This window comes from Phascolarctos cinereus, unplaced genomic scaffold (genome assembly GCF_003287225.1).
Source record: "Phascolarctos cinereus isolate Bilbo 61053 unplaced genomic scaffold, phaCin_HiC Scaffold_1;HRSCAF=81, whole genome shotgun sequence".
NCBI lineage: Eukaryota > Metazoa > Chordata > Mammalia > Diprotodontia > Phascolarctidae > Phascolarctos > Phascolarctos cinereus.
The window spans coordinates 201,448,270-201,474,186 of NW_027555514.1; the positions used below are offsets into that span (position 1 = coordinate 201,448,270).

At 34.4% G+C, this 25,917-nt stretch overlaps 1 protein-coding gene across 1 annotated transcript in view; it reads left to right on the forward strand.

Annotated features, from left to right (window-relative positions):
• Window positions 1–23,255, forward strand: part of TWF1 (twinfilin actin binding protein 1) — a 28,400-nt gene extending 5,145 nt beyond the window's left edge. The window contains 7 exon segments of the mRNA XM_078156502.1: window positions 6,643–6,821; window positions 8,057–8,152; window positions 14,950–15,082; window positions 16,683–16,807; window positions 17,192–17,342; window positions 17,498–17,619; window positions 20,669–23,255. Of these exon segments, the coding sequence (XP_078012628.1) occupies window positions 6,643–6,821; window positions 8,057–8,152; window positions 14,950–15,082; window positions 16,683–16,807; window positions 17,192–17,342; window positions 17,498–17,619; window positions 20,669–20,839 (977 nt within the window). The 3' untranslated portion in view covers window positions 20,840–23,255.
• The last annotated feature ends 2,662 nt before the right edge of the window (window positions 23,256–25,917 follow it).

A 25,917-nucleotide genomic window follows, 5' to 3' on the forward strand; every position in this document is an offset into this window, starting at 1 on the left:
TTTCCAGTTCTATGCCACTGGAAAAGAGCTGCTATAAATATTTTTGTACGTTCCTTTTTGTTTTTTTATCTTTTTTGGTATTCAGACCTAGTACTGGTATTGCTAGGTCAAAGGCTGTGCATGGTTTTATCACCTTTTTATAATCCTCTCCAGAATGGTTGAATCAGTTTACAACTCCACCAACAGTGCATTAATGTCTCATTTTTCCTACATCCCCTCCAACATTTGTCATTTTCCTTTTTTAGCTAATCTAATAGTTATGTGGTAGTACCTCAGAATTGTTTTAATTTGCATTTCTCCAATCAGTAGTGAGTTTCATATAGCTATAGATAGCTTTGATCACTTTATCAGAAAACTGTTCCTATCTTCTGATCATTTAGCAGTTAGGAAACGGCTCTAATTTTTACAAATTTGACTCGGTTTTCTATATATTTGAGAAATGGGACCTTTATCAGAGAAAATTGTCTTCAAGTTTTTTTCCACAGTTACTGTTGCTAATTGTATTTCCCTTCATCCTATTTCCTCCCATTTATTCTGTTCTCTCTCTCTCCTCCTTCCTCCCTCTCCCTCTCCCTCCTCCTCTCCCTCTCCCTCCTCCTCTCCCTCCCTCTCTCTCTCTTCTTCTCTCCCTCCCTCTCTCTCTCTCCGTCTCTCCCTCTCCCTCCCTCTCCCTCTTTCCTTCTCTCCCCCTCCCTCCCTCTCCCTTTCCTTCTCTCCCTCTCCCTCCTCCTCCCCCTCCTCTCTCTCTCTCTCTCTCTCCTTCTCTCCCTCCCTCTCTCTCCTCCTCTTCACCCTGTCCCTCCTTAAGCGCTTTGCTTCTGACGACTCACTCCCCCAATCTGCCCTCCCTTCTATCAACTCCCCCTTCTCTTATCTTCTTCCCCCACTACTTTCCTGAAGGGTAAGATATAATTATATACCCAATTGAGTGTGTATGTTATTCCCTTTTTAAGCCAGTTCTAGTGAGAGTATGGTTCACTCATTCCCCCTCACCCGCCCCCCTTCCCCTCCAATGTAAAAGCCTTTTCTTGCCTCTTTTTTTGTAAGATAAATTACTCCATTCTACCTCTGCCTTTCTCCCAGTACATTCCTCCCTCACCCCTTAATTTTATTTCTTTAGATATCATCTGTTTATATTCAGTTCACGCCTGTGCCCTCTGTCTATATCCTCTTTCTAACTGCCCTAATAATGAGAAAGTTCTTAGGAGTTACAAATATCATCTTCTCATGTAGGAATATAAACAGTTTCACCTCATTAAGTCCCTCAAGATTGATTTCTCCTTCCTGTTTACCATTTTATGCTTCTCTTGAGTCTTTATATTTCTCTTGAGTCGTATATTTGAAAGTCAGATTTCAATTCAGCTCTGGTCTCTTCATCAAGAATGCTTTAAAGTCCTTTATTTCATTGAATCCCATTTTTTCACCTGAAGAATTATACTCAGTTTTGCTGGGTAGGTCATTCTTGGTTGTAATCCTAGCTCCACTGCCCTCCTGAATATCATATTCCAAGTCCTCTGATTCTTTAATGTAGAAGCTGCTAAATCTTGTGTTATCCTGACTGTGGCTCCAAAATACTTGAACTCTTTCTTTCTGGCTGCTTGCAATATTTTCTCCTTGACCTGGGAGCTCTGAAATTTGGCTATAATATTCCTGGGAGTTTTCATTTGGAAGTCTCTTTCAGAAGGTTAAGTGGGGGATTCTTTTATTTATTTATTTATTTTCCTGTCTGGTTTACCCTCTAGAATATCAGGGCAGTTTTCCTTGATAATTTCTTGAAAAGATGATATCTAGGCTCTTTTTTGGATCATGGCTTTCAGATAGTCCAATAATTTTTAAATTATCTCTCCTGGATCTATTTTCCAGGTCAGTTGTTTTTCCAATGAGATATTTCACATTGTTTTCTCTTTTTTCAATCTTTTGGTTTTGTTTTATTACTTTTTGATTTCTCATAAAGTCATTTACTTCCATTTGCTGAATTCTCATGTGAGCTTTTTTATCTCCTTTTCCATTTGGACAATTCTACTTTTTAAGGAGTTTTTTTCTTCAGTAAATTTTTGTACCTTTTTCTGCTTGGCCAATTCTGCTTTTTAAGGCATTCTCTCCTCACTAGATTTTTGTACCTCTTTTACCTAGTCTGTTTTTTAAGGTGTTATTTTCTTCACTATTTTTTTGTGTCTCCTTTACTAAGCTGTTGACTCTTTTTTCATTTTTTCTTGCATTGCTTTCATTTCTTTTCCCAATTTTTCCTCCCTCTTACTTGATTTTCAAAATCCTTTTTGAGCCCTTCCATGGCCTGAGACTAATTCCTAGTTTTCTTGGAGGCTTTGGATGTAGGAGCTTTGACTTTATCTTCTGAATGTGTGTTTTGATCTTCCTTGTCACCATAGTAACTTTCTATGGTCAGAATTTTTTTTTCTCTCACTTGCTCATTTCCCAACCTGTTAACTTGACTTTTAAAAACTCTGTTAAAGTACAGCTCCACTTCCAGGGTGGAAGGTGCTCTGTCCAGGCTTCAGGGATTTTGTGCACTTGTTTTTTCAGAGATAATTCTAGGGACCTGTAAGTTTTCGGTTCTTCCAGGGTGGTATGATCTAAGGAGAGGTGTTTACTACTGTCCTTGCTTGTGCTCTAGTCTGTGAGTAACCACAAGCATTCTTTTCTGCCCTGGAACTGCTAGGAGGGTCCCCACTCCATTGTGGCCATAAGCTCTTGTGTGCTAGTGCTCCTCCTCACCCTGGGACAGCTACCTGGGACTGCAACTCAGATCTGAATATGGGCAAAGCAATGGAATCTTGTCTTGATGCTGGAAAATCAGCTGTCCAACCCCCTTACTTAGCTTATCAGTTGTTTGACCCCCTTACCATCTGTGGACTGCAGAGTCTAGAAACTGCTGCCACTGATTCAGTCACCCCAATGCCTATTCTTGGTTTCCTGGGGCCAGGGCTGTGCTGGTGTGGCCTACAGTGGAGTGTGCTCCACTCTACTCACTCGCAACAGACCTTTCCTGCTGACCTTCTACCTCCATCCCCTTGTGGGTTCTGCTGCTCCAGAAATTGTCTGGCACTATTTAAAGATTTTTAGAAGGGTTTGGGGGAGACCTCAGGCAAGTAATAGCCTTTTTCTGCCATCTTGGCTCTGCCCTCAAAATATTATTTCTTTGTAGAGAAATGGCAAGGGGGGTTTGGGGTTATTGTTGTGTTGTTTTTAAAATATGATTCTACATAACATCACTGGGATAATTTTGATATTAAACATTTTTAAAATTGGCTTTTACAAAAAATGGTGGGAAATTTAACACTGTGCTATTTCTCAAATGCAGGCCACTCTGATCTCTTCTTTGTGCCTAGCTCATTGTCCATCTTTTTTAAATGGCATCATATTTATGATGTTTTGCTTTATTGTGTCAAATAAGCACAGAAAGACCTTGTATTTTCCACATCTTTCAGTCCATTATGTGAAGGTAAAGACAAAATTCACTATGGAATCACTTGCTAAAGCTTTCTTATTCCCTTTTAATATCTAATTGGAAATTCCCTTGACATACATGATAATGGTTCTCATAAAAGTTTTACATGTGAGAAAGACAGCATATTGGTTGTTAGTTATTTTTCTCTTGGTTGCCAAGTTCTTTCCCTACCCACTCTTCCCTTTGGCATCTTTCTTTCCTTCACATATCTTATGAATCTGCCCCTCAGGGCTCTACAGTGTATTGGTCCTGGCACAGATTTCCTCTATATACACTTGGTCTGATCCAGCATCTTTGTTTTCCTCTGTGTCATTTCTACCTGATGTCCAAATGTTATGGCTCTGTTGCCTTTTTTGTATTATGAAAACATTTTCAGATCTTTTCCATGCTTCTTCTGTTTGTTCATGTATTTTTAATCTTTAAATGCCCTCTGCTGTCATACTACAAGATGTTTCCTATGCATGCATTAAAATAATTCAGATCACTTGAAGGATATAACAGAGATAAATCTTGTTCAACACCGGGAGTAAACTGATTATAAACATCATTGTTAGTCCTTCATTTTGAAGAGGACCAGTGATATCCAGGGTGATGTCTTGACTCATGCATGAATTGGATTTAAGTGAGGCAGAGTTGCACAAAGTTGTCAGCCTCACTCTTTCTTTCAGAGTCATTGAAGTCCAATGGCAAGATAAAAGTCAAGATGACTGGCGATGGCCTGGAATACAGTTGGTGGATGACCTTGGCATCTTTGTTGTGTGACCAAACTTTAAGTGCTCTACAAACACTTCCTTCTGCTGTCTTAATGGCCATTGGAACATATTGTTCTCATCTGCCCGTTCTACGGGGGGGAAATCTTCACATACTTAAAGTAGACATCCCCCTAACTCACCAACAGAGTTTGAAGCCTTTTGGTTACCCTCAACTTGGTTTAGCCCATCTGCAGAGAGAGTTGTACTAGCGTGTGTCCAGTGCACATGCTACAGCTTCTTGGAGGTGAGAGTTGAGTGACAAGTGGACACCAAAGGTGGATGAACATTCCTGGAGTTGGCTTAGCAAGCGCTCGCACCAAAGGTGCTAATCTTCTCTGAACACCCCATACAATCGTCACAAACATCAGATAAGGTGTGAAACAAGTAGACATATACTCACTGTGATAGAAGAGACCTGGGACGGATTCCAAGTTAAAGAGGGTTTCCTGTGAATGGTGAAATTTCTGTGATCCTGTCAGCTTATGATGTGTACTGTTTGCATCAAGCCCTGGAATATTACAGAACTTCCTGGATGAGATCTGTATAACAACTCATGTCGCTTGACATAGGAAAAGCTAAGTGGATAAAGAACATCTGCTGCCAAGAGGATGGCATACAGTAGAGTGGACAACTTATAGATAAGTCAGCCTATCGATGTGTATACATACATGTCTGGGACAGATGATGCAAATGGACAATGAGGCCCAGAATTAAACAGGAGGAGAAAAGTGGACTAGAATACCTTCAGGAAATTGTAGAGCTCTTTTAATGACCCCAGACTTCTCCCAGAATTCAGATCCCATCTTTAAATTCTGATGCTGGCTAGGAATCATGAAATAGTAGTAAACTATTGAACTTTGCTTTTAATTATCTAAATCTGAATTAATTATATTGTGAACTGTTTTAATTTTTGATTCAGCAATAGCCTCTCATTACCCTTAATATAATCTTGGCTGCCTTCCCTCCATTATCCAACTGTTTTGTGAGTAGTAACTATAAGTTAATTTTGAAACTGGAAATAGAGATAGGGATTAGACTTGTGTTTTCATTATGATAAAGAACCTTCTGGTGAAGAAACTCAATCAGTGTAGGTTGGCACCTTCTCTGCAAATTAGTAGTCTTAGAGTTGTCTAGAACATTGAAAGGCTACATAAATTGCCTAGTATGTGTCAGAGATGAGACTTAAACTCAGGTTTTCCAAGCTTTATCTTTCCACTCAACTCTGGATTAAGAAAAGCTTAATTAGAAAGATAATTATTTCAGAAAAAACTGATGTATCCCAAACCAAAAGAAAATAAAAATTTTATTTGGATAATTTACTCTTTGGCATTTTAGTTATTACTGTTTCTCTTTATTAGAACACATGATTTATACAATTGATTCTGCTGTACTACTACCTTTTTTGTGCAGCTCATTTTTTCTGGAAACTTTAAAAGTAAAACATGCAGATTAGGGTAAGGTAGAAGGATATTCCCAATTACTGAGTAATTACATGAAATTTGAGGTACCGAGTAGTTTAATTAAAATAACTTAGTGACTGGGTAAGTTATCAGATATTCTGAGTGTTAGTTCAGTGCCACTAGATTTTTATTTTTCAGGGTACTTTTTTTTTTTAACATTTTTGATAAATTATTTTTAATGCATATGCATCTTATTTGTGTTCTATGTGACTAGTCAAAGGATTATTTGTACATATTCTTTGTTAATCTCCCTGAGGCTCGTAAAAAAAATTACTACCTAGTATTATAAATAGGATTCTTGGTCCTTCCTAGATTCTAAATTAATGAGAAACTAATTGTTAACACAAGTTTTATTAGTCCCAATTTCTTAAACTTTGTTTAAGCTATTAAATTATTTTATGAACTTTGTGTAGTGTTGTTATAAAAACAAGATTTTTAAAATTAGTTCCATTTAGAAAAGTAAATGTCAGTTTAGAAGTATATTTTAGTCATTGTGTTAAATGACCATGATTTTTCCCATTTAGGAATTTAAACTAAGAATATTTGCATTTTTATGTTTTTTTAATGAACTGTGTTAGTGAAGATAATTCTTTTCATGTCAAAAATACATGTTTGATTAAAGACTAAAACAGTGTTTTATGATATTCCATCTTTACCTTTTCTTTATCACTTGTGATATTATTGGTCATGTGTCCAAGATGAATGGTAGAGAGTTTTAATTTATAAAATACCATCTTGACTTTCCTTCTTGTTGTGTAACTCCATAAAAGGTAATGTCAGGAAATGTACTTTTAATTGATAACACATTTCTAATTAGAATATCTACATTTTTCTTTTTCTCCTATTTTTCAGTATATAGAGTTGAATGTAAGATCTTATAAGCTTATATTAGTAAACTTGTAATAAAACTCTTCCTGTTACCTAGAACTTCAGAGTCAGGGAATGCGTTTATTTTTCTTTATAGAGCAACTTGTGGTTGGATCTTATAATCAGCCTGCAGAGACATGGGATAAAGACTACGATTCTTTTGTTTTACCACTACTAGAAGAGAAACAGCCATGCTACATATTATACAGATTAGATTCTCAGAATGCACAAGGATATGAGTGGATCTTCATTGCATGGTCTCCAGACTATTCTCACGTAAGTGATTTTTATTAATACTGAAAAGAACTATATCCTAGATATTCTTTAGTGCTTTACCCTATATTAAGAAAAGCTGGAAAGAAATACTAACACTGGAGTAGCTAGGTGGCACAGAGGATAGAGCACTGGCCCTGAAGTCAAGAGTACCTGAGTTCAAATCCGGCCTCAGACCAAACACTTGACACTTAACTAGCTGTGTGACCCTGGGCAAGTCACTTAATTTGTCTAAAACAAAAAAAAGAAAAGAAATACTAACACCTGTAAGGGGAAAAAGAGAGAAATAAAAACTTTTGACTCATAGTGCTGATTTAGGAATACTGTAATTAGAAACATAATCTAGCCTTTGAAATCGGTATGACTATTGATTCAAAATCTTAAAGTCTGTGGGGATTAGGAATAAATTCACATAACCTGTTATGAAACAGAAAAATAATTTTAACATTTTGATAATGTAAAGAACATTTAAATGTAGTAGTTGCAAAGATTGAATATAATATAAATATACTTTTTGCTGGTGTTAGATTTATCTTTGAAAAAACTGGTTTCTTGATTGCCAAAATAGAATTTAAAGTAAAGTCATTATGAAATGCAAAGTTTTAGACCCATTCTTTCATAAGGAATACGAGAGGACTGTTGGGGTTTTTTCCCTTTGATTCAGACAAATATCTTTTTCAAAGGGTCATTATTCTCTAAATCCCCAACATCAGAGTCAGAAAAGAAAATTAGATTCGATTTAATATTGCAAATTTATGAAGTTGTTTCCACCTCCTGGCAGGTGGTTAAGCTTAGTAGTATAGGGAAGACTATAATAGGCTTTTTTGTTTGTTTAAGATAATGATAATGTATGCTCTCTTTTAAAGTGAAAGATGAATGCTATTTCAACCATCTGCCCTTACCCCTTAAAATAGTTTTTTTCATTTTGAATTCATTAATTTAGTTCATAAATTGAGAGAATTACGTATAGATTGAGAATGTTATCATACTTAGAATTATATTTTTTGTGTAATTGTCACTTTAAAAATTATTCCTGTTGAAAATTGAAATTAACTTTTTATTTGGGGGCTGTGGTTATTTGTACACAAATAATTTCATATACAGTAGTCTATGAGATTCAGTTATGTTAGTTTATAATTTTTAAATTATGATTACAGATTTCAGTAATTTTAGAGAGCATTTCCATTTGTAATTTGATGTCATCTATAGAATTCCTAATTTGCGTAAAACCTTAACAGGTTCGTCAAAAAATGTTATATGCAGCAACCAGAGCAACTCTGAAAAAGGAGTTTGGAGGTGGTCATATTAAAGATGAATTATTTGGGACAATGAAGGTACAAAATTTATTTTAAATTGAATGTGTTCTTTTGTCATTTTAAAGAATTATAGACATATTCTTAGGTTATAATAAGTAATTACATGAATCTAGACTTATAAATCTTAGCTCTTCACTGGATTCTAAAATGAGATCATGAACATAAAATAGGACTTTAAAAGTATGGTATTTTCTTTCATGATGAACTGTGTTTGAAATTGTATTACAATTTGAATAAAGAGAAAATGAGTGTTTCAGTTTATATCTATTTTAGATTTACAAAATTTATTTCTAACATGTAGGTGCCTGCTTGCTTATTTAAAGTCAGGTGAAACTAGAACAGTTGAATTATTCTTTTAAGGATCTGTTGAAATTTTCTCCTTTTGTTGCTTTGTAGATGAGGGACTGCTAGAAAGCTACAGTAAGTGTAAAATGCTGAAAGGTAAAAAAAGTGATCTTTATCACTTACAGTTTTGTTTTGTTTTAGAAGCTAAGCTGTTTCTTTTTAGCCAATAAAACTAAGAATGGAGAATTTCCATTGTCACAGAGACTTTCAAATAAAATTATTATGAACTTTAACATCAGCAAACATAAATTTCAGTACAAAAAAAGAGGACTTTTTTGAAGTGTATATTAAATTTAACATGAATTACAAAGCTTTGCCTGATTGTATCTAATTCTCAACTTCCCTCTGCTCACTTCTGTTTTTTTAAATGTTTTATTGTTACTTTTTTTTATCCTTATCCTTTTCCCTCTCCCTTAACACTCCCCCCCTGTACCACACCCCAATCAGGGATGGAGAACCTGGGGCCTCAAGGCCACATGTGGCCCTCACGTGCAGCCCTTTGACTGAATCCAAACTTCACAGAACAAATCCCCTTAATAAAAGAATTTGTTCCATAAAACTTGGACTCAGTCAAAAGGCTGCACCCAAGGACCTAGAAGACCACATGTAGCCTCAGGGCCACTGGTTCCCCGGTTCCCCATCACTGCCCCAAGCCTTTCCGTGTAACAGATAACTAGTCAAGCAAAGAAAGAAAGTCAACATGTTGGATATATTTGAAAACATATATCTCATGCAGTACCTTTAGTCCATCACCTCTTTACTAAAAGGGAGAAAACATAACTTCATTAGTCTTTAGAAGTCATGGTTGATCATAGTTCTTAAATCTCAGAGTTTTCAATTATATAGTTTTATAGATATATAGTTATATAGTTTTATAGATTACCATATACTTGTTTTGTCAGTTTTGCAAGTCTGATGGGTATAAGGTAGAACCTTAGTTATTTTAATTTGCATATCTCTTATTAGTAATGCAAAGTTTTAAGAAATGTTCGTGGCAGCTTAAAGAAGAGACAACATGTGTGGTAGGGAAGAAGTGTTTTGGAGTTTTTTTACATTCTCTGTATTTCAGAACTCTTAGTGAATTTCAGGAAGCAACATGATCTAGTGTAGAAAATACATGGTTGACTTGGAATCTAATCCTGTAAGTCAACTGATGTCTCTACTTTCTTACCTTCAACTCTTTTTTTATTCTTTTGTAATCTGGCTTTTGTCTCTGTCACTCTACTGAAATTACTTTTTCGAAGGCAACTTACAATTTCTAATAACCTCTTTTTCAGCCTTCTTGATCTCTCTTCAGCTTTTGTCTAATGTTCATTATTCCCTCTGTTCCCTCCCTACTTTGTACTCTGGGTATTCTTTGTTTTAGAAAAACAGCACTGTTCTTTTTCTTCTTTTATGGCTCCTTTACTGGCTTTTCTTTCTGACTCATTAAAGTGAATGTGTTCCACATAGTTCTTTTCTTTCCTCTCTACACTCTTTACAATCTTAGCTCTGCAGGTCACTTGTAATCTTTGTCTTTAGATTCCTCTCGAGTTCCAGACCTACATCTTCAGCTACCTATTGTGTATCTGCATGTGAATATTCCACAGGTACTTAGAACTTAACACATCTAAAAGTTCTCTTTCCTTTAAAACATCCTTCTTTGGAAAACTGTCAGTATAATCACCATTTGTCCAGGTTTTAAAACTGGCAACTAAGGGATTTAACAGGTAGAGCCCTGGGCTTGGAATCTGGAAGTGCTTAGTTCAGATTTGACATCAGACACAGCTGTGTGATCCCAGACAAGTCACTTACTCTCTGTCAGCCTTAGTTTCCTCATCTGTAAAATGGGGATAATAATAACAATAATAATAATAATACCTGCTTTCCAGAGTTGTGGATTAAATCAGATAATATTTGTAAAGTTCTTGCCCAGCGCTGGGAGCGTAATAGGCACTTAATAAATAATTGTTAAATGTAAATGTAATCTAAAATTTGAAACTTTTTAATCTTTAGTTCTCTCTCCCCATTTTTCCATTATCTAAATAGTTATAAAATCCTGATGATTCTCCCTGTGCAGTATCTCAGACCTCTTGTCTACCGTCAGTGCTTCACCCTTGTTCCTATCTATTTAGGCTTTTGGAGTTGACTTAAGCCATCATTTCTAATCTTTTCTTTCTGTTGGTTATTTTTCTTTTATATTGGTCTGTAATGGCTGTATTTTTTATTTCTACTTTTTTTATATTTGTTTATAATTTCTCTGTGCTTCAGCACATGGTTTATGTTTGTAAAGGTACCAGATTACATTACAGAGTAATGTGTATTCTTTAATGTTTCCGTTCAGAAGATACCACAAATCTATCAGATACAGCTTTAACACACTTTAGTTCCGTATTTTCCTTTTTGTTTATCTTTGCTAAATTTGCCTTAGTTTGTGCATTTGAGGGGATGGCGATGAATGTTTTATAAAGTTCCTTCTGGTTGTAGATCTCTGATTCAGTGATATCACTGTGCTGTGCTCCTACAAAAACATCTGAAGATTTCATTAGTTTTTTGTTTTATTAAATCACCTATTAAAGAGGTAAATTTTGTCTTGGCTTCTCTGGATGTCTATATATATATATATATATATATATATATATGTATTTTTTTTAAGCTGTGTTTCTTATATACATCAGATTATTGAATTTTTATCTTCTTTCTTTATTTTTCCTTTTTTATTATGAACTTAGTAAATATCCACAACTATGACATTTCACTATACAAAGGATGGAATTGTGGATGAAACTGTGAATTTTTGTTATGTATTTTTTCCCCTCAGTATGTATCACCATATTTAACATGGCAATTCTACCCTATTTGTTAGTAACCCCTACCAAAATAAAAAAAAACTTCTGTTGTCCTCTGTTTATTTTGACACTTTTCTTTTTTCCTCTGGTAATATAACTTTTACTGCCTTCCATTCCCACCTTGTATCTTCTCCCTCAAAAAAAAAAAGCCATTTCTTGTAACAAATAATATTGTCGCAAAAAAAAATTCATACATCGTATGATTCTGAGAATATATGTCTGATTCTGTACCTCAAGTCATTCTCTGCTAAGAGGAGAAAAAATGATTGTCATTGTCTTCTGGAGTTATAATTGGCCACTGTTTTTATCATAGTTCTTAAGTCTTTCATAGTTGTCTTCCTTTACAACATTGTTATTGTGTAAATTATTTTCCTGGTTCTGCCTACTTTATCAGTTCATAGTGGCCAGCTTTCATTGAAACCATTCCTTTTGTCATTTCTTATTGTGCAATGATATTCCATTACATTTATATACCATAATTTGTTTGGCTATTTCCCAGTTGTTAGGCACCTGCTTTGTTTCCAGTTCTCTGCTACAACAAAAAGTGCTGCTATGAATATTTTTGCACATGTAGGTTCTTTCCCTCCTTCTTTGATCTCTTTGGTGGGATATAAGCTTAGGAATGACATTGCTAGGTCAAAAAGTATCCAGTTTAGTAGTGTTAATTAAAGTGCTAAACTATTTTCCAGAATGATAGGACAGCTCTGCCAGTAGTACATTAGTGTGCCTGTTTTTCCACAGCTCCTTCACCAATTTTAATTTTCTATTTTTTCCATTTTTTGCCAGCCTGATGGATATGAAGTAGAACTTTAGAATTTTTGTTTTAGTTTTAATTTATCTTATTATTGATGATTTGGAACATTTTTTCATGTTTTTTAGTAGCTTTCCTTTCTTGTTTTGAGAATTCCCTGTTCATGTCTTTGACCATTTAAATATTAGAGAAGAGCCCTTGTTTTTATTTATTAGTATTGATTCCCTAATTATCTTTTCTTTCAGGCCATTATGAGAAAAACTTGCTATAAGAATTTTTCCCCTAGTTAACAAGTTTCCCTTCTTCCCTTCTAAATTCATTTATTTTATGTAAAACTTTTTCAATTTTATGTAATCAAAATTTCCCATTTTATCTCCTAAAATATTTTGTTTCATCAAAAAGACATATTTGTGTGTGTGTATGTATATATATATATATATGCATAGATATATATATGCACGCATGTGTGTGTGTGTGTGTGTGTGTGTGTGTGTGTGTGAAAGGTTTCTCTTTCATATACCTACCCATATATGTAAAAGGTCTCTCTCCTTCACCGTTTCCCAAAATTGTTTATGCTAAGACATTTTATATTTATCTCACGTATCCATTTGGAGCTTATTTTGTTATGTTGTATGAAATGTTAGTCCAAACCTGTTTTAATATTTCTTCATAGGGTCATTGAATCATTTGCTTCGTTATATTTTCCAGGGAGTGTAAGGTTTTAACATCTTTTTTTCCCAAGCTATTCTCTCACTCCTGGACTTCCTCGTTCTTTTATAAACCTAATGGAGGTAGCTTTTCTGGAATAACAACTTTGAGTTGCCTCCTTTGTCCTATTTCTTTGTTACTCCATTTGTGTATCTCACTCACATTCTCTTTTCCTTTTGTGAATTTTTAAATTTTGTTTTGTGTTAGTGGTTTTTTCTGAGCTTAAATATGGGTTTGAGTTAGAAATATTAGTTTCTAAATTATTGTATAGTGGGAATCATTTTTTTTCTCAAGTCCTTACCATGAACAGTTACCATTTCTGGTTTTATGTTTCTGTTGCTTTGGGTGCTGCTTGCTCCCAAGCACCCATGTATCTCGTCCCCAGCAGATCTGCTATGTGATGGTGGTTTTTTATAATTCCTGTTGTCCACCTCACCTAAACTTCCCAACCCCACTCCGTGAAACTGAATTATAAGGCTCTTATCATAGATCTATTATAGACATAATACTTTCCCCTCCATCTCCCATGTGAACATTCTTTGATAGCACACCTTTGTTTACCAATCCCAGTTTGTCCCTCCATTGCTTTTATCTTTCCCTCCTTCAAGGGGATTGCCTCATGCCTATTTTGCTGAAGTTCCACCATTTTATTATTGATGAGGCTCTGCGTTGTAGGATAGGTTATTTTGAGTTGTAGTTTGAGCTTTTCTTTTTTTTGTTTGCTTAATATATTATGACTTTTTAAAAGTTTTACTTATATTTTCTTACATGAATTTGACTGTTGGTCTCTGCCTGAGAATTATGCTTTATTCTTAGACTTTTTGTTGTTTGCAGCCTTTTTCTTTTATTCTCAGGAGCTTTTTTGTTTCTGGCTTCCCTCTTTACTTTGAGGCATCTGCTCCCTTCTACTGCTGCCATAGATCCCTGAAATTGGGCATCCTCAGCCTCATTGGTTTGGAGGAATGTGGTGTCCTTTATAGGTCCCTATTTGCAGTAAAATCCATGAGCATAGAGGACTGACCTTAGCTGGGTTTCTGATCCTTTTTCCCTTGGGCAGAGAATCTCCCTTCCTTTTGTTGCCTCTCAGCTACCATCTTAGACACCCTTTACTTCTCACTTCTTGCTTCTCTCTGTTCTTCTCCCCCTCTGTCCTCTCCCACCTTATGCTTACCTTTCCTTCCTGTGTCTGGGCAGAATCAGTGTCTGTTGGGTGGTGGGTGGGATTCAGAATGAGCTACTATCGTGGTAGAACTAGGCAGGAACTTTCTACACCTTGACCCTCAAACACAAGGCTTAAAGGTTGTTTGAGCTTGCTATACCTGGCAGGTTGGGGTTATAAAGAGTAGGAGCTCTTACATATTTTAGCCACCCAAATTAATTTCACAAGACTTTTACTCTGTGTGGTGTTTCTATTTTATTTTATGTATTTAGCTTTAATTATTCTTCATCTAGTGCATTTTCTTTCCTTTGAAGTTGTTGAGTTGTATATGGAAAACAACTATTCTTCCATCTTCCTGATGACATAATACCCTGTAACCTATTTTCAGTCCCTTCCAGTACATCACAGTGCTGTTAATCTTCCTTATGCATAGCTCTTATCATGTCACTCAGATTCTGCTCTGAACCCCACGGTTCCCTATTTCCTCATATCAAGTGGAAACTCCTTTGTACAATATTTTAATGCAATTATTTATTATTTTCTATTATAGTTGGTTATTTGTAAATGTACCCTATGCTCATTTTCTATATAATTTCCATGAGGTCAAGGATATTTCTTATCTAAACTTTTTATCTTCATCCAAGCATAGTCTGAAAATAGCAGATTTACTTTTTTTTTAAATTAGATTGGCGTAACAGCCCAAATGAACAGGCAAATGAAATTATCAAAATGTAAAATGTTAAAATGGGCTCTTTTTGATAGGAAATCTGGCAACACTTGCATATGGGGTGACAGAAAAAGGGGCCAAAAAGATGTAATTTTAATTATTAGTAGAATAAAGCTATCCTTGAAATTATTCTCATACTCTTTTCATAGAATTATAGATCTAGAAATGGAAGGAAATTCAGAAGTCACTCAGTCCAGGCTTCTCATTTTACTGTTGTCTATAACATTTTGTGTCATAAAATATTTTAGAACAAATTTTGTTTCTTAAGTAGTATTGGTACCTGATTTCTGTTTGCAGGAAGATGTTTCATTGAGTGGATATAGAAAATATCTGATATCTCAGTCCTCCCCGGCCCCATTGACTGCAGCTGAGGAAGAATTACGGCAAATTAAAATTAATGAGGTACGATAGCCACTTTGAAGGTTTTAATGTTTGGAAATGTTGTTTTCTTGTCAGTGAAAGTTGATTTGATATCCCTAACAAGAAAAATGGAGTAGCTTGTTGTCTAATATACTTACTGTGCTTTGGTTTCATAATTATATTTGTCATTCTTTGGGTATTACTTGAGAAGAAAGTTGAAGATGATTATGAAATCTTGATTTAACATGTGATGTTCATAAACTACTTTTGTAATTTGTTTTTAACATTTTTCGAGAGCCAAAACAATGGTCAGAATTTACTTATTATCCTTATTCTGTGTGTGTGTGTGTGTGTGTGTGTGTGTGTGTGTGTGACATGCGTAATACATACGTATATTTTTGTATATGTATTCATGTTTCTTCTTTTAGAACGTAAGCTCTTTAGGAATAGGAATTGTTTTATTCATTGTATTTGTTATCTCTAGCACAGTATCTGGCACATAATAGGTACTTAGTACTTCTTTTTAAGAATTTCAGTTAATAGTATGATTACGTAATGGCAATAAAATACATTTTATACAGGCTCTGTAAATGATACTTTGGGAAGCTGCTAAAAGATAAAAATTTTTGATAATCGACTTTTTTACCAGTTGCATTAGCAATCGTGATTAATAGGCTAATGGATATCTTCTGAGACTTTTACATAAAAGATCTATTAATTGAACTGCCATTCTAATTGTTTAGCCTATTGATAGAATAGAGAAATCAACCTAGAAAGTTGATTCATGCTATTTATCCCTAGTGTCAGTGATTTATATTTATATGAAACTCTAGTTCTTTGTACAGTGTTTCTCACGTTATGCTGACTTGTTCATGTGTGATAGTGTTGTTTTTTGCAACCAGAACCCAACATGTACCAAAGTATACACTTGCGTATTCTATAATATATTCATATCATAGAATTTATATTTCTTAAATTAAAATTTTCATTTGTTTTTTCATGCAGATGAGAATCTTGTTAGCTGTATATAGTTTTGATTCACTTATCAAAATGTAAAGTGTTAATGGGCCCGTTTAGCTAAATTTTTTTCTTAAAATGCCTGAACTCACTTCTTTTTATTAGAAACGAAAGCACTAAGTTTGGAACTTCTTCACTGGTAATAATTGTTCAGCCATTGTGGGTATTTGTATACTGTGTTGTATTTCCTTGAGTGCATGGTGTTTGTACTACATTTTGTGTCTGCCAGAACAAAGTGAAGCTTTATATTTAGTGTTATATGTAATGTTATATTGTTGAAACTCTTTAAGTTGTTAGTCCTTTCGCTCTAAAGAAGACAATAGTAATGCATCAAAGTGCTTAAGTAGTTTGATTTTCTAGTTCTGGTTATGTTGAAATCTGGCTTGAAAAACCAAATCCTTTGCCCTCATTTACTTTTCATGAAGGTGTCTTTTATTTTGCATGATGACAAAGTAGTAGGATTTACAACAAAAATATAAAGGTGAATTTAATTCAGTAGGCTCATAGGTTTAATTTTCAAGATCCATGTGTTGTAGAGAAAAAGACAGTAGTATTTAACTTAATGTAAGTTAGGTTTCTTTAACATCTATTCAATTTGAATACATGATGCTAGAAATTTCATTTGTAATCTGGATCATTGTATCACGTTTCAGGTCCAACTGATGTTGGTGTGGACACTAAGCACCAAACACTACAAGGAATAGCATTTCCCATTGCTGGAGAAGCTCTTCAAGCTTTGGAAAAACTGAATAACAGACAGCTCAACTATGTACAATTGGTGAGAGAAATTGTACCAATTATTTCTAAATAAAACCAATTAAGTTGAATATAAAAAAAAACCAAAGTTTATTTTGAAGCTGTTACCCTTTTGGTAACAAATAACTGGCAATTAAATGGTGCTTCACATACATTAATTCTCATAAACATCATGACAACTCTGTGAGGTAGTACTACAAAAGCTGTATTCCCATTTTAGAGATGAGGCATCTGAGGCTTAGAGAAGTTAAATAATTTGCCTATAGTTTAGCACTATCTGTTATAGCATACCTAGTATACCTTAGAAGCTTATGTTTAAATTTTATTTGTAAAATGTATAAATAAGTTTTTGAACTGAAGCTCTGTTTATGTGTTTTAACAAGTATATGCTGTCTCTTATTGACAGGAAATAGATATAAAAAATGAAGTTATAATTTTGGCCAACACAACAAATACAGAGCTAAGAGACTTGCCAAAAAGGATTCCAAAGGATTCAGCGCGTTATCATTTCTTTCTATATAAACATTCCCATGAAGGAGACTATTTGGAGTCTATAGGTATATTTGCTTTATCTCTTCTCTTGGAATCTATCTGCTTAGTCATGTTTCAGTAAGGTATCCTTACCATTTTCTTGTTCACTGAGCTTTGTTGTTATTTTGTTTTACTTTTGATATCATACTGTTAGTTTTCATATGATTATTTTATCTTACAGTTTTTATTTACTCAATGCCTGGGTATACATGCAGTATAAGAGAACGGATGCTTTATTCTAGCTGCAAGAGTCCTTTGCTGGAAATTGTAGCAAGAAAACTACAGATAAATGTAATTAGAAAGGTAGGCATGCTTATTTTTTCCAGAGATTTCACATTCTTTACTGCCTTCTATTTTCTTCAAATTTCAGCTTATAATAATTTGTAAAGTTCTTCACGATTTGCTTGAGAAATGACCTATTTCTTATAGTTCCTCATAGACCCCAAGTAACACAAAAGCAAATCGGTGGCCCACTTAGGGTGCTTAGCACATTGTAGGGACTTTAAAAAAAAAATGATACTTGACTTGATTCTAGTAGTATTAATAGGGAACTCAAGACTCCCAAAATTACTTTTGCAATGGAGGAATTCAGCAGAAATTTTAAGTAAAGTGACCTTAACACTCCCGACTCTGGTAAGGTATAAAAAAAGGCAGTTTCTTAAATACCCTACTGCTTACAAACATACTCAAATCTCCCTCTTCAATAAAAATCTTTTTTTTTTAAATAAAAATCTCACCTTACCCTCCTTTCATGCTATCTTTCTATCTATTTTATCTTTCTATAGCTAAGCTCCTAGAGAAGACCATCTACAGGTATTGCTTCTACTTTATCTCCTTATTTATTGATCTCTTGCTAATTTGGCTTTTGAGCTTATCACTCAACTGAAACTTCTTCCTTCAAAGTTGTTTCTTAATTCCTAAATCCATTGTAGTTTTCTCAGTCCTCATCGTTCTTTAAATCTCTACCACATTTGACACTGTTGATCACCCTGTCTTCCTGGATAATTCCTGGATACTCTGCTCAGGCTTTTATGACACTGCTCTGTGGGATGTCCTCCTACATGTCTGACTGCTCCTCAGACTCCTTGTTGGATCGTCATCATCATTATCATCATCATCATCATCATCATCATCATCATCATCCATAATTCTACCTCCTGTTGAATATACAACAAGACTCTGTTGTCAGCCCTCTTACTATATAATCTGTCCTCATCTGCTTACAAGAGTAAGGTTACTGCTATGCAGAGGACTCCCAGATATATCCAGCCCTAGGCTTTTATCTGTACTCCAGTGCTAACCAAGTGCTTATTGGACATTTCCAACTGGATGTCCCACAAGCATTTCAAACTCAGCATGTCCACAACACATTATTTTTCTCCAAAACCCACCTATATTCTAAACTTTACTATTTCTTTTATGAATACCACCATATTTCCAGTAACTGAGGTTCATAACTTCAGTCATCTTCACAACTTCAGTCAACTCTTCCTTACCCCATATATTCATTTAAATCTTGTTTTTGACTTCACAACATCTCATATCTTTCCCCTTCTCTCCACTCAGCATCCTAGTTCAGGCCTTAATCACCTCTCACCTGGATTCTTGCAATACCCTCCTAATTTCTGCACCTTTACATAGGTTGTCCTCTCATGTCTGTAATGAACTTCCTCTTAAAAACCCTTCAGAGTTTACTTTAAGTGCTATTTCCTATGTGAAGCCAAATCTAAGAATTTGACACTATTTGATCACCTTATCTTCCTGAATACGCTCTCCTATTTTCATGCCACTTCTTATCCTATCTGTACTGTGTTTCCTCTGGTAGTTCTTCATCCATGTCATGCTCACTTAATTGTGTGTACCCCACAAGATTCTGTCTTGGGTCGTCCTCTTTTCCCTTTATACTATCTTTCCTGGTGATCTCATTAGCTGCTATTGGTTTAGTTTCTGTGCAGAAGAGTCTCAGATATATATATATATATGTGTGTGTGTGTTCGTATATATATATATATATATGTGTGTGTGTGTATATATATATATATGTGTGTGTGTATATATATATACGTGTGTGTGTGTGTATATATATATGTATGTATATATATATGTGTGTGTGTGTGTGTGTGTGTGTGTATATATATATATATATATATATATATATATATATATATATATATCTCCAATATATCAGTTGTTCTCCTGAGTTTAGTCCTACATTACCAACTGCCTTTTTGCCATTTTGAACTGCGTAATCACATAGACATCCAAATCTCTACTTGTGTGAAACAGAACTCATTTTCCCCTCACATCCTTTGTCTTCACAAACTTCCCTTTTTGAGGTATCCCCATATTCCCAGTCATTCAGGCTTTCAACGTCAGTGTGTCATCCTTGACTCTTTCTTTTGTACTCATTCCATCAGTTATGATCCGTTGTCAGGTCATTTTCCCCTTCACGGTATCTTCCATCTACATCTTCCTACACACACAGCAGCCACAGTGGTATGGACCCTAGTGACTTCGTGCCTACCTAGCCTTCTGGTTCTCCCTGGCTCAAGTCTCATCCCCACTCCAGTCCTTCCTCTGCCCAGCTGCCAAAGTGATTTTTCTAAACTGTAGGTTTGACCTCAATAAATCTAAGTGGCTCCCTGTTACTTTCAGGATACTGAAATCCTGTGTTTGGCATTTAAAGCTATTCATAACCTGGCCCATTCCTACATTTCCATTCTATTTGTACTTTACTCTATTCCATGTACTATGATCCAGCTACACTAGTCTACTTTTTGTTCTTGGAACATGACCGTCTCTTTTCTCTGTACCTTAGCACTGGCTGTCCTCCATTTCTAGAATGCTTTCCCTCTTTCCCTCCACCTCCTTTCTTAACTGGCTTCCTTCAAGACTGAGCTCAAATTTTACCTTCTTCAGAAAGCCTTTCACAGTCTCTTCAACTTCTAGTGCCTCTGTCTTCTGAGATTACCTCTCATTTACTCTGTTTTATCTCCAGCACTTAGCACATTGCCAGGCATAGTAAACACTTGATAAATGCTTATTGACTGCCTGACTTTAAAAATCCTAGTTTTCTAACCTATAAGCTAATTTTTGTATAGTAGTAAAAGTATTAAAAAAAGTATAAAACCATTTTCCAAATGGAATGCTTATTTATACACAATCAGCTACTATTAACTAGTTTTTGGGTTTTGTTTTGTTTTTGGAATGTGCATAATTTTGTTTTTCTATTACAAAAATTAATTTCAGAAAACTGACATAATATGTATATTGATAGAGTCGTGTAGGTTTCAAGTTTAAATGCTGTTTGATTCTAATTCTTCAGTATTACTAACCCTCTTTTATTTTATAGATTGAAATAGATAATGGAGATGAATTAACTGCAGACTTCCTTTATGAAGAAGTACATCCAAAGCAACATGCACATAAGCAAAGTTTTGCTAAACCAAAAGGTCCTGCGGGAAAAAGAGGAATTAGAAGACTAATTAGGGGACCAGCTGAAACTGAAGCCACTACTGAGTGAAATTTTTCACATGCACTAGTAATACTAAGTATTACAAGACCAGCTTTTACAAAGTCTAGTTTTTAGTACTAGAGAATGTTAATCATTACATATGAATGTGGAATGTTCAGAAAAAAAATTTTCAACAAGACAAACTTTAAAACAGTTTGTTTTCAACTTGAAGCTATAAAAACATGGTAACATTTCAGTTTTAGAACATCGAGTTACAAATCAACACTTAATTAGCATCATCCATTTTAGTGCTTAAAATTGCATACCATTAGGCTAAATTTAGGTATTTTTAATGACATAAAGAAAAGCCATTCTACTCCCACTCTCCCCCAAACATTCCTCCCAAGACAGGCTATACTTTTTTTGTCCCTAATTGGACATCCATTTGATTTCTCTTTAAACCTTTAAAAAGAGGAGAGAAGACAGGAAATATGTCTATTACTTAATGAATTTGTTAAGTAAAAAGTTATTTTCCATTCTGAAAACATTGGTTTGTGCCTGATAGATTGAAATGTATCTATTCATTTTGGGGAGCAATATCAGCTCTTACAGAAATCTAGGATACATTCATGATCTTTTGAAATCTCTAATAGTTTGTGATGTATACTTGACTTTATTTTGTTAATATTGTTGTTGCACCAGATTGATTGAATTTGAAAATTTTAAATGATTTGATAAATTTCAGCAGTGAATGATTTCTTCTTACATTTTTGAAATGTTAAGTTTAAATTTTTCTAGCAAAATTAATTTTTTTTTCTCAAAGCTGATCGTTATTCTGTGCTACACAAGGGAGCCAAATGGTTAAAATTCACATTGAGTTTAAAGTTAATGTCATTAAGTCAAAGAAGACACAAATCATAAGATCAACTGAAATTTTGAAAAATAACATATATAGTAGTTGATTTTTTTGAAATTATTGAAGAAAGTGTTTTCTAATTTATTATCACAGTACTTGTACACCCTAAAGTTTGGCTTGAACATATTTGTTTGGCTCTATCTTGTTTTAAACTGATACATAATTAATAGCATTTTGCAGCTTCCATCTCTGTAGAAATTTTGGGCCTAATTTGGAAGGAGTTAATAACATTTTATTGCATTTGATCTGTAAAAAAAATTGCTACAACCCATAATTTTCAGTTGGCTTCAGCTGTTTTCTAAATGAACTGAAGTGAACCAAGATTTGTAATCTGCAGACATTCACATTTCATAGTATACACTACAAAGCACCCTGTTTCTAGAGTTCTAAATTTTATTGCACAATTAACCATTTTTGCACACATTTATTTTAGCGGTGAGACTCAATAGAGACATTTTGACACAGTTGTAGTAGGCTGACCAGCTGAATTCTTAAAAACCAAAAGGGCAGTTTGTGGGGTTCTGTTTTTTTTTTACAAGTAATAATTCAGTTTGTAATAGTTAAACATGCTAAGTAATTTACATTCACACCATGCACAGCAAAGATAAATTTTAAATTTGTTTCGCAAATAAAAATCTGTAGCCATTAATAAGACCTACACTGAGTTGATCAATAAACTCCACTTATCCTACATGAAAGTAAATGGATATTCTTGAATATGGTATAAATTTGTCTTAAGATAATTTTTTAGTTGTGATTGTTGAAAATTGGAAAATGCATATGTTCTAGAACATAACCATGTGACTTTTAGTATGTTCAAGGTAGTATTTTACAAAAAATACAAATTTTTAAAAATAATTTATACAATATCAGAGAATTATATTAAGTACTTTTTATATCTGAATAAAAACATTTTCTCTCTGTTTTACAACATTTTTATGACCATTTTCTGTGGTACAATTTTAAAAAAAATTTTTTTAAATCTTTTTTCTCCATTTGGCCCATTGTACATCAGGTTTTTGGACTTGTTGAAAGTCTGTGTGCAACAGACTTAGGTTTTGATTTTTACAAAATTGCCTCAGATCTTCATTTAGGTAACATTTTACTTTTGTAATTAAGAAATTGAAGTGAAAAGAGAGAATATGTGAGCAGCTGTAAGTACGTAAGAGAATATGTGAGCAGCCATATGGGGAAAAAAGTTTAACTGGTGAGGTTATGCCTACTGTAGTTTTGGCAGATTAAATTTGAAACGTTTTCAGTAATACATTCTGGTTTGATTATGGTGAACTCTTAATTATCTAAGGATAGATAACACGGACCATCTCCTATTTCCTTGTCTTAATGTAGATCCTGTCTTTGTTGTTCTGGTGCCATGGTTTTCTTTTGTTTCTGGGGCCATTTTACTTACCTGCTCATTTTTGCTTCTGCTGCCAGGGTTAATGCAAATTTATCTATTTCACATAGAATTTTTTTTTAATTTTGCATTCATACCATTACAAAAAGATATCAGGATTCTTATTTGAACCAATTAAATAGCAAAATGATTAAAGTATTTTAAAATTTTCTGAACCAGCCTGAATTTGTATCTTCTTTTTATTATCTGTTGCTTTAGGTAATTAAAGATTTCCCCTATTAATCCAGATTTTTTTATAATAAGTAAACAATAACAAAGTTAGCCCCTTGGAAGAACAGGGTGATTATTTAAAAGTGCTTCCTATAGAAATAATAATTAAGTGGAAGTAGAAGGACAAATAAATACAGTAGCCGAAGGACAGTAGTTACCATGGTCCAAGTCCAAAGACATTTTCTGTAGCTGTTTTGGCTCTTCATCTGTTAGGAAAAGAATCATGTTCCTAGCTGAACATGTATCATATATGTGGCATATTTTACATAATCTATGCATAAGCAAAACTGATAGATTGCTTCCTCCCTCCCCAGTTCCACAAAATGATTTTTTTTAAAACTACATCTCTTTTTAGCTTTTGTGAAAAGATGGTCCGTTTGAGTGTGTCCAATAAAAAAAACAGTTAGTCTTATCTAGTCTTTTAAAAGATTTAGTGGCCTGGGAGTTCACCTGATTTAAACTCCATTGAGAATGTGTGGGCCTAGACTTGGAGAAATGTACTTCACTATGAAGAATTGAAGAATATTAAAATCCTGTAAACTCAGTGTCAAATCTTTTAAACAAATGAAAAGGGTATTTTGCATATTAAGCTTTTTAAAAAGATTTGAGAAGTTGTAAGATTTATTGTTGAAGTCAGTACTTTAAGTTAATTTGCATATTGCTCCACTTGTATTTGAACTTGTTTACCTATTTGAAATATAAATTCCTTATAGTTCAGTTTTTCACATTAGTATATCCATTTCATAGGCCTAACATAGCACTGGGACAAAATAAGTTTGTGTTGATTTATTGTATCAGTGTAGAGAAGGCTGGTGGAAATCAAACTATACAGGCTGGAGGAAAATGCCTCATTTGGAAGTATAGGTGTTTGGACTGCTTTCTGTTTTTCTGTACTTGCTATTCATCTCATTTTTAGCCCATTCAGTACACCCTATTTGAATATGAGTCTGTCATGAGGTTTTGCTTTTACTTTCAATGGTTCTTCTATCCATTTAGAGCTCATTTGCTACCAAGTATAGACAGGATACTGATCAATTTTACAACCTTTAGGATTGGGCCCACCAACCTGAGAGGTAGTGAGAGATTTGCTTAAGGAATTGATATTCTGTGGCAGTGGGTGAGTGCTTTTTGAACTGGCCTACTCTCCCCTGTGGCCCCTGGGACTGCTACAGTATCCCTTGACTGTCATCCTTTTTGACCCAGTGCTCACTTTCCCACCCAGGGTAGATTGTCCCAAATTTGACGTTTGTCTTGGGGATCCAGGATGTATGGAATGCCTGTAACCAGAAGAAAATTTGTGATAAAGGCAGGTCACAAGAGCCAAAAAGTAACTTGGCCTTATCCCTCTCTGGTCCTTATTTTCTTTTGTACTTCCTTTCCAAAGTACCTTCAAGTTTTATTGCTACATTCCTCTTCATCCTCATTGTCTTAGTGTAAAACAAAGCAAAATGGATAATGTACAGTAATTAACTCTATAAAGTTGGTCTTCAAACACCTGAGTCTTACTAGCTATGTGGCCTTGGGAAATTGACCCTCTCAGTTATCTGAGGCAACTGCCTAAGACTATGAATTGCAAAACACTTGCTGACAGGTCTAAAAACAAAAACACCCCTAATTTTCCCAAGATTTACTCTTCATAATGGAGTGAAATTGAATCTGGGTTCCTGGAACCCAGCAGAATACAAGCTCTACCAAGCTACAAAGATTTTGAGAACTGATTTGAGAATGATTCAGATGTCTTTGGTCTGAGGACCAGTGTTTGGCCACCAGTTCAGCCACAAAGTGATAAATTTTTCAACCATAGTGTTCTTGAAGACCATCTAGTAACGGCAAAGGGATTATTTCTGGGTTAAAAGGAATGACTTAACTGATGAAATGACAGGTCCTTTAAACTGCAGCGCTTCTTAAATTGTGGGTCGAGACCCCATATGGGATCACAACTCACAGTTTAAGAAGTGTTAAAGGGGTCACAAGTGGAAAAGTTTTAAGGAGTCCTGCTTTAAAATACTGAAATATGACTAATAAATACCCCACTGGTTTAGTAGGATAGGTTCCAACATGAACCTGCCCTGTACCAGTTCTGCTCTACAGTAAACACAGAGCAAGCTAAACAAGATTCCAGCATATATAATAGGTACATTATGTATATGTACAAATATATATTTAATACGTTTTTCCCCACTTCCATGTAAAAACAATCTTTAACATTTTTAAAAATTGAGTTCTAAATTCTGTCCCTTACCCCTACTCCCTGAGATGGTAAGCAATTTGATATAGATTATACCTGTGCAATCATATAAAACATGATTAGTCATTTATGGAAGATATCAGTCATTTTGTGAAAGATATTTTTCTTTAAATTGTTAAATAATTTTAAAATATGGAGCAAATGTATTTTTCTCATCTATAAAATATGTTGCAAAGCACATTTATGAATAAGAACAGAAAGAACTTCCAAAATTTGAAGCTTTCAAAATACACGTACTTTTCTGGTTTTGTCCTTTACATATGTGCTTTCAGAACTGACAGGATAGTTTACTCAAACATTAACATACCAAAATATGGTATACTCCACTTAACTTTCATAATGTTGCTTGTTTAACTAAG